General features: G+C 34.9%; 1 protein-coding gene across 1 annotated transcript in view; it reads left to right on the forward strand.

Moving 5' to 3' along the window:
• Positions 1-17,659, forward strand: part of LRRC9 (leucine rich repeat containing 9) — an 82,832-nt gene that overhangs the window by 9,751 nt on the left and 55,422 nt on the right. Inside the window, exons 7-13 of the mRNA XM_032482132.1 lie at positions 4,358-4,540; positions 7,916-8,071; positions 10,547-10,743; positions 11,676-11,807; positions 14,344-14,520; positions 14,850-14,967; positions 16,791-16,923. Of these exons, the coding sequence (XP_032338023.1) occupies positions 4,358-4,540; positions 7,916-8,071; positions 10,547-10,743; positions 11,676-11,807; positions 14,344-14,520; positions 14,850-14,967; positions 16,791-16,923 (1,096 nt within the window). The remainder of the gene's footprint in view (positions 1-4,357; positions 4,541-7,915; positions 8,072-10,546; positions 10,744-11,675; positions 11,808-14,343; positions 14,521-14,849; positions 14,968-16,790; positions 16,924-17,659) is intronic.

Genomic DNA, 17,659 nt, shown 5'->3' on the forward strand with positions numbered 1-17,659 from the left:
CTGTTTTTTTCACCCTCTCCTAGCATCTAAAACATGGATTGCCCCAAGTTAGTCTGAGATCTCTTCTCATTTCTATCTGCATTCATTCTCTAATCTCATTGTCTTATAACTTTAATTACCTTTTACCCACTATTACTCCTAAAGGTTCTCTGCTTTCCCTAACAAATACCCAGAACCATAGACATCTCCTGTCCTAACTCAGACTTTCCCCTCCACTGAACCTCCACCTCCTGTATCCTTCTCCACCTCTCTAAATGGCATATCTGTTCTAATAACTTGAGCCAAAATCCTTAGTCATTTTCAACTCCCCTTATTTATTCATATTCCATATACAATCTGTCATCAAATTCTATTGGTTCTACCTTCAGAATATGTCCAGTCTGACCAGTTTTTGCCACATGCATCACTACCAGCGGTTCAAGACACCATCGTCTCTTATCTGCATTACTGGGGGGGGGGGTGCCTCCTAACAGTTCTCCCTGTGTTTACCCTCTTACTACCCTCAGTCTGTTCTCCACATAGCAGCCCACTCCTTTAAAAATACGTCCAAAATCACTCTTCTGTTCAAAACCCTACCTTGGCTTCTCATCTCCTTCAGAGTAAAAGCCAATTCTTATAATGGCCCACTAGACTCTATATAATCTAGTCTCCCCACTGTATCTCTGGCCACAGCTTCTACCACCCTTCCCTTTGTTTGCTTCATTCCAGCCCTCTGGTCTCCTCACTGTTCCTTGAATATATCTAGCACACTCACCTTAGGACCCTTTCTGGAATATTCCTCCTCCATTTATCTTCATCGGTCATCTCATTTCTTTAAGGACTTTATTCAAATTATATGTTCTTAGTGATGCCTTTCTGCCTGACTTAGCTAAAACAGCAACAACCCCTACTACCCTCCCCAACCTGAAGCATTCCCATCACTCTTCCCCTGTTGTATGTTTACTCTTGGCACTTATCCGCAACTCTTACTAGAGTACAAGCTCCATGAGGATAGGAATTTTTTGGCCTGTTTTGTTCTCTGCTATATCCACAATGCTCAAAGCAGTACTTGACTTGTAATAAATCTCAATAAACATTTGTCAAGCACATAAATGAGAGAGGAAAAAACAAATAAGAAGACTTAATGTTTATGGCATATAATGTGAGTGGAAACATATAACAGTCATAATTTTAACAGTATCAGACTGAAGGTGCCTATTCAAACACTTGCTTTAGACAATACTGAAGAAAGGTGAGTAAATTTACTATAGAAATAATTTTGAATTGATCAATATTAAAATAGGCATTCTTTTACTCAGAGAGGAATATGACATTAAAAAGCTACAGAATGAGGCAGAATGTTGTTATAAGCACCTTAAAAAGAAATTTAAACAAAATTTAATTTTATTGGTCAAATTCAAAAGGAAATATTTGATGTGAATAATGAAGGGTTGACAGAATTTCAACAGGCATTGTAGGGAGGATCTTCTGCAATGCAGTGGGAAGTATGCATTCCAACTTGAGAAGAACAATATGCACAAAGGCATGGAGGTAAGAAATCAAGGGGTTTATCTGAATAACATCAGCAGAAGAGCTCATAGGGAGCTATGAAAGATTAAATTCGAAATGTTGTGGGAAGTAATATTTAAGGTAACATGTGAGACATGAGCAGGCGTTGCCTAGGGAAAGAAAATTCCACCAAAGGTGTGAAGGACCTAAGTGGTGGAAAGAGCATGGCAAGTTAAAAAACAAAACTAGAAATCCTCTGTCGCTGGAACAGTGTGAGGAAAAGAATCATGAGTTGAGGCTGAAGAGGCTAAGTGCAGAGTGCTGGGAGGATAAGGTATCAGCCTTCCTAGAAGCCTTACAGAAGTTTATGTCGTCCTGGCCAGCCATGGCAGCCTTGTGGTGGTCAAGAGCAGAGGCTGCACAGGCAGGAAGACCTGTCACTTCTAGCCCTGCCACAAACCAGAGGCAGCATAATACAATGGTAACGTGAAGTTGAAGTGAAAGTATAATATAAATCTCTTAGATTAATGACTAACACACAATAAGTACTCAGTAGATATGCTATTTTATTATTACTACTGTCACTTTAATTATGTTAAACTATTTCAGTCCTCTTATTTTAAAAAATAGGTTTAAAAATAGGACTATTTTGAAGATTCATTGTACAGCATAAAATTACAAAGGCTCTAATAATGATGCTTACTTATCATAAAAACCTTGAACATGGTTTACAGCAGCTTTTACTATTCTCATATTAGGAATGTTCCTGAAACATTATTATTCTGAATTTTTATATCTAACCTGTATAGTCATCCTAAAAAGATACTATCCTGGTGGTGATAAAAAAAAAAAACCCAAAAAACCTCTATGCCACTTTCTTTACAACCTAGGTACCACCAACTAACTTTCAGTGAGATGTTGTACTTTCATAGATTCCAACATCACCTGACTTTTGAGTACAGGTGAAGGATTCCTATGTAAGACTTCAAAGTTCACTCCCACCATAGCCCAGACTGATGGTCCAATGTAACACAGTCACCCAGAAATCAAACAGTATCTTTACTCTTCAGAACAGGATTATCTTCCTTGCTCTGCAGAATTGGACCAAATAATTCTCCGCACAACTCTATCCGGAAATCTCCTTTTCAGAGCAACTCTGCTTTAGTTCCATTTCCGCCATGGGCCCAGCCCTCACCTCAGGTCCAGCCAGTGAGCTAAGTTCTCACTTGTCCAGAGAGAGTTTGGACACACATTATCCACCTGACCTTGTCCTACTCTTGACTCTAGCAGCCTGACTTTGCTACTTGCTTCCCCATTCTGTTTGTACTTTATCTTCAGAACTAATGCCTCCTGGTTCTTGCTTTGGATTTCCCTTAATTCTAATTTTGAGTCTCCTAACTGGCATTGCATTCATTTAGGCCCAACTCCACCGTAAAACCCTCTTACCCCATGTACCACCCTAGTAATACTATTATTGAGAAAGATGTGAGCATGTCTTTAAGGTTGGTAGAAAATAATAAACATTCAATTCAATTTACATTATTTATTTAGTGCCTGCTGTGTTCTAAATGCTGAGTGCTGGGAATACAATGTTAAACAGGACACACACCCTGCTCTCAAAGAGTTTATCTCAGGAATTGGCAGATGTTTTCTATAAAAGGTCCAATAGAAAATATTTTAGGCTTTGTGGGATATGTATGGCCTTTGTTGTACCTTCTAATGTATTTATTTTTTCCAACACTTTAAAAATGCAACCACCATTCTTCGCTTGTAGACTCAGGGCCAAAGCCTTTATAGATCCTTGGCTTATAGACTTGTGGATAACTGACAATAGGATGTGATAAAGTCTGTAACAAAGTTAAGCCTATTGGCTAAGAGTGTTCCATAGGAGGAGCATCTACCCCAAGTTTGGGGGATGAAACAAGGCTCTCAAGAGAAGATGATACGTAGGTTCAGCCTTGACAAATTAAGACGTAAAACTGGGTTGAAGTTCAATACACTCAAAGGCAGCAGCATGAGTGAAGGTCTAAAGATAAATAGGGTCTGGCACATTCTGAAACTTCAAGTTGTTCAGTATGGCTAAAACATAAAATGTCAGGGTTTAAATAGAAGAGACAAGACTGAAGAGTTAAGTAAGGGCAAGATGCCAAATAAAGGAAGGTAGAGACAGTGACTTAAACTTCAAGATAGAAGATGTTAAGGAGGAACATAGGCCTGGAAGTACATTATCAACCCCTACCCCTCTAGAGGCTGTGAGGAAAATAAGGCTCTCAGGAGAAAGCTAGGTTTCAGGTGCCCTTAATAGGAAGAAAGGGCATTTACAGAAAAAAGCAAACTCAAGCAAAAAACTTAAAAATCAGGAGTTCAGTGGTAATTATAATAGAACAGAGGTCTCATAGCGTTTGGTGAGAAGACCAGGTCTGGAGGCTGAGGTAAACAGTGAGCAGAGTTCCTAGGTGGTCAGCGTGGGGAATGGTGGGAATGGTGGTGAAGGATGTGGGAGGCCTAGAGGGGCACGTGTTGGCAAAGGCGCTGGGCAGGGAGGAAGTGGTGTCTTAACGAGTAAATGGGCTCCAAGGTTTCATGTGGAATACCTGACTTAGTAAATATTCTTTGGCCTTTTATATTTAAAATGCATAGTTACATAGAGTCTGCTGTTTAATTATTGTTGATCCATTTTTTTTATGTACTTAGCATCTTTTTTCACTAGGGAATAACATTTTATGCATCTAAATCACTTTAACGTATTAAAGCACATAATTCAAAAGCACTGCATTAAATTATGGGTGATCTTAAGAGTGCAAATGCCTCCTTGAGAAATGGACAGTTACATTTAGTTAATTGACCGTTATTGTTGCTGTTGTTTTAGGACCTCACTAACTTAACCAGGCTGCGTCACTTAAAGGATTTATGTCTCAATGATCCTCAGTATAAAACCAATCCAGTTTGCCTGCTGTGTAATTATTCCACACATGTATTATATCATTTGCCTTGCCTTCAAAGACTTGACACGTTTGATGTGTCAGCAAAGCAAATCAAGGAACTGGCAGATGTAAGTGCATCTATAATCAATTATCTGTGACTTAAGTTTAATTAACCGCTTCTTTCTGGCTATGTCAACATATGGGAGGTAGTATTATCTTGTCGGTCTTGTCACCAATTCTCCTTTTGCCCCAGTGAGCTGGATATTTCATATAAATACATACAAAATAATAACATTGGTGCTAGAATCTCAATTTTGATGACTACTGGAAGGGGAAATCATAGAGAAACATTATTTATAATTTACATAAAACTTAAAGAAGGAAATCTGAAAAATTATCATCACTGTTAAGAATAAATTAGTGCTATATATACAAAAATTTAAAAAGCCTAAGTAGAGTAGAAGTGAAACAAGTAACCTCCTCTCATTTAGAATATTATTTATCAAAATTAGAAAAAATGCATGGTTGATGGTTGTATGCCAGGATACAGTAGATTTTAATCTAACTAAAGATGGTTTGGGGTTTTCTGTAAGTATAAGTGGTACCACACTGCCAAGATCTTGAAGATCTTCGAAATTTTAAAGAGAGCTATTTCTGGGCTGCCACTGATGGTAAACCTCCCAGTAAGGGGCCTACTTTGACATGGTATCAAAGGCTTTATAATTTGGGAATAGAATGCATAGGAATTCACTATGTTTATTAATATTCTTTCCACATTGTATTTCTATCTCTCCATTCAGTAAGTGTCCTTTCCTTGTGGCTCATTCATCATTTCAACCTAGATAAAGGATGTCTTCATCTATCTATCTTATTTCTTTTTTCTTGCTAGCCTGAAGATTTATTCTCAAGTTCCATTCTCTCTCTTTTTTTCAAACTGAGATTATCCCCTCTCCCACCCCAATCTAAGAAGTGAACTGTCTTGCAGTATTGAGCAAAGGGCTGGAGTTCGTATCTACTAGCAGATGTTCAGAGTCACTGAGGGTCGGGGAGGGATGTCTTTCCTAACAATGTAAGTCAAAAATAACAGCAAAACTTTGCTGTGACAACTATAGTTTTGAAATTTCCATTATCATCTCTGTAGTTTTTCATCAGGCACTTTCTGAAAAGGTGAGCAGGGTGAATGTGCTTCCCTAAATAACTTGGTTGATTAATTTACCTAACGAATACTTAATGCTTGTTACATTCCAGGTACACAGTTCAAGGCACTGGAAATAGAGTGACCAAAACAGATAAAACCCCTGCTTCCTTGGAGTTTACATTCTAGTGGGAGAAGACAGATAATAAGCAACTAAATTATGTAAACAACTAGTATGTCAGTGATAAATGCAATGGAGACAAATAAAACAAAGGTGAAGGAAACAAGATTGTTGGTAGGGGCAGAGGAAGGGCTGTTGGCTCTTCTATATAGAATTGTTGGGAAAGGATTTACTAAGGCAATATTTGAGCAGGGACCTGAAGGAGTTAAGGGAGCAAGCTTTTCAGGGATCTGCAAGTACAAAGACCTTGAGCAGGAGCATGCCTCTCATATGTGAAGAACAACGAGGAGGCTAGTGTGGCCAGAGCTGAGCAAGCTGAGTAAGTGAAGGGGAGAGAAAGTAGAGATGAAGACCGGGGGTGGTGGTGGGGCAGGTCGTGTGAGACTGCAGAATGTTGTAAGAATTTTGTCTTTTACGTTGAGTGATATGAGGCCACTGGACAATTCTGAGTGGAGGAAGGATAAGATGACATGTTTTAAGGGGATCCTTTTGGAGAGTGGATTAGGAATAGAGGATTAAAGGGAAAAGGTGAAAGCAAAGAGACCAGTTAGATCCCAATAACTTGGATGAGAGATGTTGATGTTTGATACAGGATTTTATAAAGGAAGTAAAAAGTAATCAGATTCTGGTAGTAGTTAAAAGGTGGAACCCATCTGGATTTGTTGATAGACTGGATTTGAAGTGCAGAGGGAAAAAGTAAAGATTAATTCCAAGTTATTGGCCCAAGCAACTAAACAAGGGAAGGAGTTGCTATTTGATGAGATGAGGAATAGAATGGGAGTATGTTTAGAAGGAAGAATCACAGTTTAATTTAAGCATAAAAAGTTTGAACAGTCTTTTGAACATTTAAGTTGGATATATGAGTCTGCTGTTTAAGAGAGTTGCCTGGGTTGGAAATGTAAATATGGGAATTGAAAGCAGAAGAATGATACCAAGCCAAAGACTGGATGAATCACCAGGGGAATGGTGTGGATGTGGAAGTATGTCCCTTGGGTACATAGGCCCTGATTTTACTTGCTACTTTAGGCAAAAAAAAAAAAAAAAAAAAAAAAAAATCAAGAAACACCATTTGCCATTTCCTTTTTACAGTTTTTTCTTCTCAGTTGCACCTCAGAAATAATCTCTTCCTGATCAGTAGTTTTTATCCATTAATCATCACCCTAAAACAGCTTTTTTCCCCTAACTGTTCTATGTTATGAATGTCTTATTTTTTGCAGAAGAGTTTAGTGATTTCAGTTTCAGAATTTCATAATATGTGTGGGAAAGGAAATTTCTTTTGCCTGTTCATCATGCCATATATTTGTTTCCACTCCATCTTTTATGCCAAATAATTCTGTTGGGATCATGACTTATCCACTCTCTACTAAATAAATCACATAAGAATGTACAAGCCTTCCAACTTATTTGAGGTACAAATTTCCTGGTAAAAAGAAATGCCTTCATTATTTCAAGTAAACAGTTAAAACTAGGTCACATTTTAATATGCATCTGATTTGTTTATTATCTTCTCAGCTAGTTCTTTTTGACTAATGTAGCTCCTGAGCACCATTTACCTGGGGTATTTCTTGATGATGGATTTAATCAATTTATCATGATAAACATTAATAACTGCATGATCCCTTGATATTAAGGAATTCAATATAACTCAATTAGATTATAGTTTAGTAATTTGCTCAATTTACAAGTTCATTTAGAGCATCCTTTCATAGATTTGAAAAAAAACCAAACCGTGAAATCCTATTTCTTAGCCATGCTTTTAAAAAAATGAATTGAATAATGTTACATTTGCTTTTAATTCTCTTAAATTTATTTTCCCCTAAATTAATCAAATAAGAATAATATATTTGTCTTAGTAGTACTGCTGCATTAGCTAAATGACTCTATTCTGTAAATTGAATTCTGTCTATAGTCTCTCGATATTGGCATCCTGAAAGTAAATGTAAATATGCCTCACACTTAAAATATTATCCACAAAGAAAATCTTTGAAACTTTATATTTTGCTTATTAAATTTAAATAGAGAATTCTGTGTAGCTATTATCATTTCAACTACGATCATTATTAGTAACCAAGCATGCAAAATTTTAAATGGTTACATAGAACATATCACACTCATATAGAACCACTAATAATCACTTATAATTTTTTTTTGTTTCAGCTAATCTTTTGGTTTTTTCCTCACTTTTAGACCACAGCAATGAAGAAAATAATGTATTACAATATGCGTATAAAAACTGTTCAGAGGCATCTTAATGAAGACCTTGAAAAACTGAATGAGAGAAAATGTAAATTACAGAAGTTGCCAGAAGAACGAATAAAATTATTCAGCTTTTTGAAAAAAAATGTAAGATTTAATACTGTAAAATTTCAATGGCCATATCTTAAGAAAACTGGCAGATAAAATACCATTATCTTTTACATTTTATATATGTATATATGCATACATATTATATGTACATTTTTATTAACACTAAGTTTCAAGTAAATTTGCCCTGAAGATGTTTTGATTCTAAGTGCTTAACTAAGCTTCATTCTGTGCTAAGAAATCTGCAGTTTAAAAAAGGTATAGGATTTTAATTAATTTGTAAAATATTTAAAATGCTGTGTATTTCAAAATGATTCGGAGAGTTACAGAGATCTGTTAGACTTATTTCACTGCATTTCAATTAGATACCAGCAGGCTGTGCTCAAAATTCATTTTCTTGTCTAAAGTGCTAAAAATTCCCTTACTAATACTATTAAGGTATAAAAAAATGGGAACTTTATAACAAGCTATACTTTAGTAGTTATATTATATATGCTTTTTTATTTAGAATAAAGTGGATTTCCCTTACTAAAAGTAGACTCTGAAAAATGAAGGATTAATTACCTCAAAACAGAACTTTGCAAATATAAGAACTTACTGTATTAAAAAAAATTATGAGAAAATAATGGGTTATTCAAAAAATGATGTTCCAAAAATTGTCAAACTACTTGGTAGTAGGGGATTGGATCCTTAGTTTATACTTTACCAAAGTAAATACAGCAGGGAAAAAAGAATTAAATGCAAAAATGAAAACATAAAAAAGTTGAAGAATATATAGGTTAATATATTTAACTGGTCTCAGTCTGCCAAATAAAAATAAATACTAGAAATAACAAAGAACAGAATTTAGATTTGATTGAAAAAAAGTAAAATGCTTCTGTACTAAAAAGTATTATTAATTAAACAATAAGTGACAATCTAAAAAATTGTTTTCAACAAACATGATGGACAACCACGATATCTTTAGTATAAAGGTACTCATAAATAAAACAAGACAAAAGGAAAATATCCAAATAGAAAAACTGAGGAAAAAATAAACTGTCATTTTACAAAAGAAAAAATAAAAACTGACTAATAAACATTTGAAAGAAGACCTCAATCTCATAATTAATTTCAGAATATGAAATAAGACAACAAGCAAACATTTTCACCTATAAATTTGTCAAGCACGACACATGATGGTCCTCTGCCTGGTGAAGATGGGTGTGTCACTATTGCACCAGGGATGGAGGTGTAGTTTGGGTGATGTGTATTATCAAACAGTCAAAAAATGCTCAAAGCCTCTGACCCAGTAAATCTACTTCTAGCACTCTATTCTAAAGATTTGGGTAAATATTTATAAGGATATTCATCACTGCACTTTAATAACAACAAAAAGTTGGAAACTACCTAAATGTTTAAGAAGAGAGGAAGAATTATTCATTAAAACTCACCTTTTAAATATATTTAATACTCTTTCTAAAATGAACAGAGTTTAAATTCATATCATAATCAGAAAGATATTAAAATTAAAATATTAACCCAACTTAAATTATGTATTTGAATAAAAATCACAGGAGAGCCAGTATGTGAAATCATCTTGTATCTGCCATTTTCACTGGCAAATGGATATATTAATGTATGAAAAATAATAGCTATAGGTTAATGTGAAAAGTAATAGCTATAGATTATACAAACTATAGACATTTTATAAAATATGCTTACTTAGTTTTTTAACAGCTAGAATTAGCCATTATAGAGAAGGGAGTACAGATACCTAGCAAATTTCTATTTATATACAATTCTGTGTACAGTACAATTTATCTTGAAATCCTACAAGCCTGGGACTAGGGTGGGGCAAATGAGGGACTCACCTGGGCCCAAAATCTAAGAGAGGGCCCCAAACCTCCATAATCAAGATAAATCATATATTTAACAAATACTTCTTAAAAATACAAATGAATGCAAAAAAGAGTCCATTATAAGCCAAACTCACCCCCCAAAATACTAAAATTTTAAATAAAGACATTGCTGTGCTGAGCTATATAGAAGACTGAGGCAAAAGGAAAAATGTGCAGCCCCATACCCATGTTTTTGTGTATTTTTATGTTAACTTTCTTCCAGAATACCAAAGTAGCTGAAAAAATACTGGAAAATTGAAAAGTAGGAGGAATAGAATTCAGATTGTTTCAAGTTTAAATATTTTCTCTATACCAAAACCAGCATTCTACTCATTTTACTTTGACTTTAGTAGAAGCAAACTCATCAATAATATTTAAAAATTTCTTTCTTTGCTTTTCTCATTTTCAATTAAGAGAACTGCCGTGTTTGAAGTATTTAATATTGTCTTTCACTTGATCAAGAGAAATTGGCTGACCGAACTTGTACCTAAATTATAATAACATGCTTGCAATGTTTTTTTTATGAAGTTTGGCTTATTTATTATCTGTACTTCTACTTTGTTAATTAAAATTAACTAAATATTTAATAGACTTCACTAAAAGATTTTGCTCTCTGGAACACTGATTTCAACAGCTGGAACGGGAACTAACTGAACTCAAAGGATCTGGCAAAGGGCAGAATGATAGATCCAATAACAATAAAGTAACTGAGCTTGAAAAATCAAGGAACTATGAAACTGCCACAGAAGAACCAAGCCTTCAACAGAAGATAGCGACCAAATTAAATGCCTTGAATGAAAGGATAACATTCTGGAACAAAAAACTAGATGAGTATGTTTAATGAATTATCTGTCTAGTTGTTCAAATTTGAAACATGAGGGAATAGAATGTTCTGGGCTTTTAATTGGCTCAGTTCCCTTCTTCAGGAATGGAAAGAATTATAGTATGAAGTAAAACATGAAATGTGTTTCCAGTCTAGTTTTTTGTAGAGATTAGCATTATTGGTTCAAAGATAGTATACAGTTTTTTTCAGAGGCAGTACTTAACTAGGAACAATGAATTTCCCCTGAGTGGCTGTGTCACATCATTACTCTAGTGTCTGCAAACTAAAACCATTAGTTTTTTTAACATTAACTGCTACTGGTGCAGACACTCATGATATAGATGAGACTGGACAAAGCACATACGACAGTTGTCTGGAATCATGTAGAAACAAACTAAGGCTGAGTATCAACTAGAAATATAAAGCAAGAAGACTTAGTAAGTACTGTGAATTTTCATATATGTATACTAGGGCATTAAGTGGATAAGTTAGTTTGTCCTATAATAATACTAGCTAAATAATAACTAACATTTATTGAATTCTTACTCTGTGCCAAACTCTATGCTAAGAGCTTTACAAATATTTTGCATATGATCCTCAGAAAAACCTATTCAGGTATAGGTACTATCAATATTGCCATTTTACTGAGAAACTACAGCATAAAAATGTTATGACGTCTAAGATCTGAGAGCCATAAATGGTGAAGCCATTAAGCCAGGAGAGTCTTCTAACCTTCACTTACTCTGAGGTTAACAAAATTTGAGGTGATTTTAATTGCCAAAATTAGAATGTCTTTCACCTGGTTTAACTGTTAGCACGAAGCATTCTTTATCCAGTGACAAAAACCTTATTTTTTAACATCAGCTTGAGAAAATTATCATAAATTTTAATGTTATGGTTTTTAGATCATTTTAATAGCTTTATTTCTTTTTTGAAATAGAATTGAAGCAACTTATCGTACTGAAGCAAAGCAAAAAAAGAAAAGTCATGGTTTATTGATCCCACTTTTGTTAATTGAGTTGGAGACTGTGGGAAATATCCACTTTGAAGAAGGCACTCGATCTGATGACTGGTAAATCTGTTTGAAATTTAGTTATAGTTAAAATTAGTTTAAACTAATTTTAAGTGCTTGGGTTTATCAACCAAATATCAACTTAAAAAATCTTAAAATGTCTTATTTTCAAAACACTTTCCATATAGAATATTCACCCACTGAAAACTGGCAGTTACCTACTTTTGCCACCTGTACATTTCTGTTTACACCATTGCCATAAGCTAACCTTGAAAACATCCTGATAGTATTTTCTTTGCTCTTTACCATATTGCCCTTAGCCCAAGAGCAGAATATAATTTAGAAGTTTATGGTCAAGTATTAATTTTATGTGTGTTTATACTGTTTGTTTCTGGGCTGGATATAGCCCTAGATTCTGAATCTAGAGCAGAGAAGGAAAGATAAAGCAAATCCCAGACAAAGAAGAGCTCTATGAAGGATCACACTACTTGGAGTTTCCTGTGCCCCTCCTGGGAGACCAGGCGAGAAGCTAGGAATTGTCCATTTCATCTCTTGCATCTGTTCTTGATTACCATGTGTATTCTTGATTACCCTCAAGGGCAGTTCTTGATACTTCTTTGTTATTATATAGCAGAACCTTATCTACATAAAATGCCTACGGAACTAGTTTCTATCAGAGTGCAAGAATAACAACAATAATTAGAGTGCAAGTAATAATGAGAGCTTCAGTGGTTCCAGGATGTTATTTAGGGGTGACCTGGACTGATTTAGGCTCAGAGGATGGTCCCTCTATATGTGAGACTGTAGGTTTCCCACTCCATGTGATGATCTGGTTGTTCAGCGAACCTCAACTAGTTAGCAACACTATCCTGCATTGCAACACTATCTCTATCTGTCTCTTCTACTGACTGTGAGCTCCTGGGCTTAGTTTGGTTTTGGCAGTTCACTTTTCAGTTCTAGGGGAGGAGTAGTAACTGGGCAGCTCTTAGTATCCTGGTTGAGTCTTTGCTAGTGAGAAAGGCAAATGCTCTACATTAGGAGTTCAGATGTTAGTCTTCATCAGGAAGCTCACCTCTGTGATCTTAGCCCACACCTATGCTCAGGCCCTGGTAGATTATCCCAGTTAGGACCAGTCATCTCATTTAAAGGCAGATGTATCCCATATAGGAGCACTTTACTTCCTTTTCAAATTGATCCATTTTTTTCAAATTTATTTTTATTTTTTTACTTATTTTTTCATTGAGGTAACATTGGTTTATAACACTATATGTTTCATGTGTACATTTTATTTCTACTTTTGTATACACCACAGCTTGCTCACCATTTACTTTCCATCTGCCACCATACAGTTGACCCCACCACCCTTAAATCTCACATTAATCTAAATTCTGTGCTACTGTAAGACAGGACGAGAGTTATTGTGAACATGGCCAGGCGAGGGCAGCAGAGAGCAAATAAGCACTTAAGAACATTCTCTTGAGCTCTTCACATAGTAGATGCCTACATCAACCTTCAGTTCTTAGCTCAAATACCTTCTTTGAAAGGTCTTACCAAGACTTATCTTAAGCAGTCCCCACTCCATTCCATACCCCAGGCCTCTCTTTCTTCAGAGCACTTATCAGTTTAGATTTTATTTACGTCTTGTTTATTTTTTATCCAACTCCCTCGGAATATAGGGTCCATGAGAGCAGGGACCCTGCCTCTTTCACTTCTGTATCCCTAGTTGTGAAGTTATTGCAACAGACCAACTGAGAGATGATGGTGATTTTGCCTGGAGTAATAGCAGTGGTGATTAATGAAATAGGGTCATATTCAGGATGTATTTTAGATGTAGAGCCAAACATGCTTGCTAAAGAACTGGATATTGGTGAGGAAGAGAGAAGGCAAGTTTTATTCCTGGGAGTTTAACCTAAGCTACCATTTAGATGGTGGTACCGTATACTGAGGTGGAAGACACTCAGGAGGAGCAGGTTTAGGAGCAGGTGTGTTGGATGAGTTAAGTTTGAGAGGCCTATTACATATGCAAGTGAATGTATCAAGCAGGTAGTTGGCTATTCAAGTGTGTGTATATCCAGCTAAGTAGGGTAAAGATAAAGCCTGAAAATAAAATGTTGGAATTTATTAGTGTAATCACCTAGGGATAGAGTTTATGAAAACAAGAGGAGAGACAGGCAAAGACTGATTCCTGGGGCAGTCCAACATTTAGAAGTCTGTCAGAGGAAAAAGAAGCAGCAAAGAAAACCATGAAGGAGCAGCCAATAAGATAAAAGCCAGAAGCATATAGTTTTGTGGAAGCCAAAAAAAGAATGTGTTTCAATAAAGGAGGATTGCTCCATGTCTTTTAGTCAGAATAAATATATAATAATTAATAAATGAACTATTATTTTTATATTTCAAACTTTAGCTTCTCTTTCATTGACTGAATAAAAATCAAAGTAGAGTTATACTGTATGACAGTGTATCTTTAGTGAAAAACATAAAATACGAGCTATTACTTTTTTCATATGTAACTTTGTGTTCTCAACATTTTAAGGAAAATCTTATTTTCTTTGTATATATTCTATGTATATTTCTATGTATATGTGTTCCCACATAGGTTTAACTCCTGCTATGAATTAATTCTATCACGTTTTTGTACATGGGACTTCAGAACATACGGCATTACAGGAGTAAAAGTAAAACGTGTCATCAAAGTTAACAACCGTATTCTGAGACTAAAATTTGAAGAGAAATTCCAAAAGTTTTTGGACAATGAAGATATGCATGATTCAGAGTAAGATGTTAACTTCGATAAGGAACATTTTTACAACAGTCTGATTTTAGTTTGTAAAAAAGTCTGTCTGTTTTAGAAGTTTACAATATTGAAAATATCCTTGTTAGTAAATAGTTCCTTTTCATGCATCTTCCTTGACAAGGATGACCTCATAGTTTAACCACACTGGAACTCTTTTTGAGCCTTAGGGAGAGTGGAAGTTTAATAGTGACTCTGGAACATCCAACGTAAATGGGAAACATCCTGGACAGGGCATATGGTCGTCTTATCTATGGCTAAGCTTTTTTAAAATCAATTCTAAAACTTTTTTTGTCTCAATTATTCTTAAGGAGCTATCGAAAGATGCTGGAATGCCTTTTTTATGTTTTTGATCCTGAAGTTACAGTGAAGAAAAAGCATTTGCTACAAATACTTGAAAAAGGATTCAAAGACAGTGAAACAAACAAGGTAGCATAAAATGTCATTCAGAATAATGCTTTCTTCCTAATGAATAAGGCTCTGCTACTGATTAAGCATGGTTTGATTCTCAGTCCTTTCATTCAAATTATAGCAAACTTCTGCTGTTTCACAGAAAGCTTAGAGCTATCATGGAAAGCACAATCCTTTGATATCCAAAGGGTATCGGTTCAGAACCCCCCACAAATACCTAGATTCAAGGATGCGCAAGTCCCTTATATGAAATAGCATACTACTGGCATATAACCTATGCACATCTTCCTGTATACTTTAATCATCTCTAGATTACTTGTAATACCTAATACAATGTAAATGCTATGTAAATAGTTGTAAATGCAATGTAAAGTCTGTGTAAATAGATGCAGGAGCAGGGCAAATTCAAGTTTTGCTTTTTTGTAACTTCCTACAATTTTTTTTCAAGTATTTTCAATCCATGGTTGGTTGAATCCTGAATTACTTTATCTTCCTGATTATCTATTTAATATTTCTAGGCATCTTATTTTTTATATTCTGTTCCTTTTGTAGATAATCTCGAAATCTACTTCTTTAATCTATTTTAAACTCTCTAAAGTCTTCTCTATCCTGTAAAAAATTCATTCACTTGACACTGCTGTGCTTTCTAGCTATCATCCTATTTTTCTCTCGACTTGCCACCATTTCTTTATTCTCTACTTCATTTTCCCCACCCTCATACTGACATTGCTTTATCTCTGTGTAGCACACAGATCAGATAAGCTAAATTTCTATGCTGTGATGTGCACACAATGAGTAAAGATTGATATTCATGTTCTGCATTATTTAAGAGTTGGGATCTGATTAAAAGGATGAGGTGTGTAAGCAGTTTAGAAGAAGGATTTGGCTTAGTTTGGCAGTATCTGGCTGAGGCAGAGGGTCATGCACATTGCTTCTGTCTAAAGGATAGTTAGTGGTATTCATTAAAAATCTGAGATTATACTTACTGGGATGTGGAATTTGTGGTCAGATGAGCCACATTTTAGTATTTTTTAAAATCTCTTTGCATAACTGGTTTCAATAAGAAAATAGGCAACTCAGCATTTGTAGAAAAGATGTATTTCTAGATAATTTGGCTACTAACATTTAACTGGTAATAATTTCAAAACTCCGAGTTACTGACAAGGAGGAGTAGACCTGAGTTCAAATCATGACCTTGCCAATTTCTACATGAGTCCTTCGGTAGATCACATAATCTCTCTTAGTTCTAGTTTTTTTTTTACTGCTAAAAACAGAGACTTTTCTTTGTTGTTTTGAGCTGCTTCAGAGCAAGTAATATGAATATTTCTAATAAAACAGTTTTAAAGAAATTAATTGCCACAATGCAAACTTAAGATTTCCATTCATTAGCACAATCAGATTTATCAGGAAAATAATGTATATTATTAGGCCCAATATATTATTAGACTATTTATTTATTTAAACGAGAATCTTCAATGTAATATGTAATTCCCGCAGAATTTTCTTTTTGGAATCTGCACAATTGCTGGTGGAATATCATTGAAAATGTGCAAAACTGTAGCTCCCGCACTACACAGAGTTGTCAGTTTCAACTTTGGCTGATTTTACAGGAGCAAAAATTGTTCTTTGTTACTTTTCATAAATCTATTTACATATAAATATAAAATGTATTATGTAAATAGTTTTACAGAATGAAGTTGCACCTGAAAGTTATCTTCTGCTTTTCAGTGAGTCTGACCTGCATTTTCTTTGCCCAGAAACAAAATAATAAACCACCCACATTAAAGCTGAAGTATGGTCAATTTTGTAAAAATATTCAGGCTCTTGTTTTGTCTTTATAGCTTCCTCTCAGAAAAGATGCTGTTATTCTTGCTAACAGCCTAAGTATGTGTGAGTGTCCCAGAATTGAATTTCTACAGCAAAAGTACAAGGATGAGAAGAAAAATTCTCTTGAGAATGAGTTCTTCAGGCATGGTAACACAAATATACAGTACTTCTGAACTTTTAAGTTCTTAATTTTAAGTCTTAAAATTCATAAATTATTTTCCTAACATTTTTGATACTTGGTTTTATCCACCTGGGAGGTTTTCTGAAACCCATTTTACTTAGTAGTTACCAGTGTGGTGATACATGACTTCCTAATCTATTACTTTGGTCCAGTTGTCAACAAATATATTTACTGAGCGCTTATTATCAGCAGCATTAATGACACTCATTTGTTACTCATAGCTAATCCAACTTACATGAAATAGACATTTTTCATAGTCTGCTTTTGTTTATTAAGTTGTGTCCTAAAAACAGACTTAACATATATATGTTATATGAACATACACCCTACACAAACCCCAAATTCATAGGGAAGAGAAAAGAGAACTCAGTTCACTTATGTGATAATCATCGTATAAAGCACTCAGGAAGGGAGCCCTTATTTATCCTCAATCATCAAAGTATAAGATGATAAGAAAACCTGGTTATAAATCTAAAATTGGCTAAAGACAAACTGTGAAGTGTACGGATTGCTTTAAATTTCCTTAAAGAATAAACTTTTGGTATTTTAATTTGTGTACAGTTATTAGTACTTTAGCACTCTACTTGCATCTTGTATGTGTGTAAATAAAAGTACATGAGCCAGTTTGTAGGACACGTCTGGGAGAGGTTCCCTGGTACCCACAGATTGGGGACAGAGACCAGTGCATCATGTCTTCTCTTG

This window comes from Camelus ferus, chromosome 6 (genome assembly GCF_009834535.1).
Source record: "Camelus ferus isolate YT-003-E chromosome 6, BCGSAC_Cfer_1.0, whole genome shotgun sequence".
In the NCBI taxonomy this organism is placed as follows: Eukaryota; Metazoa; Chordata; class Mammalia; order Artiodactyla; family Camelidae; genus Camelus; species Camelus ferus.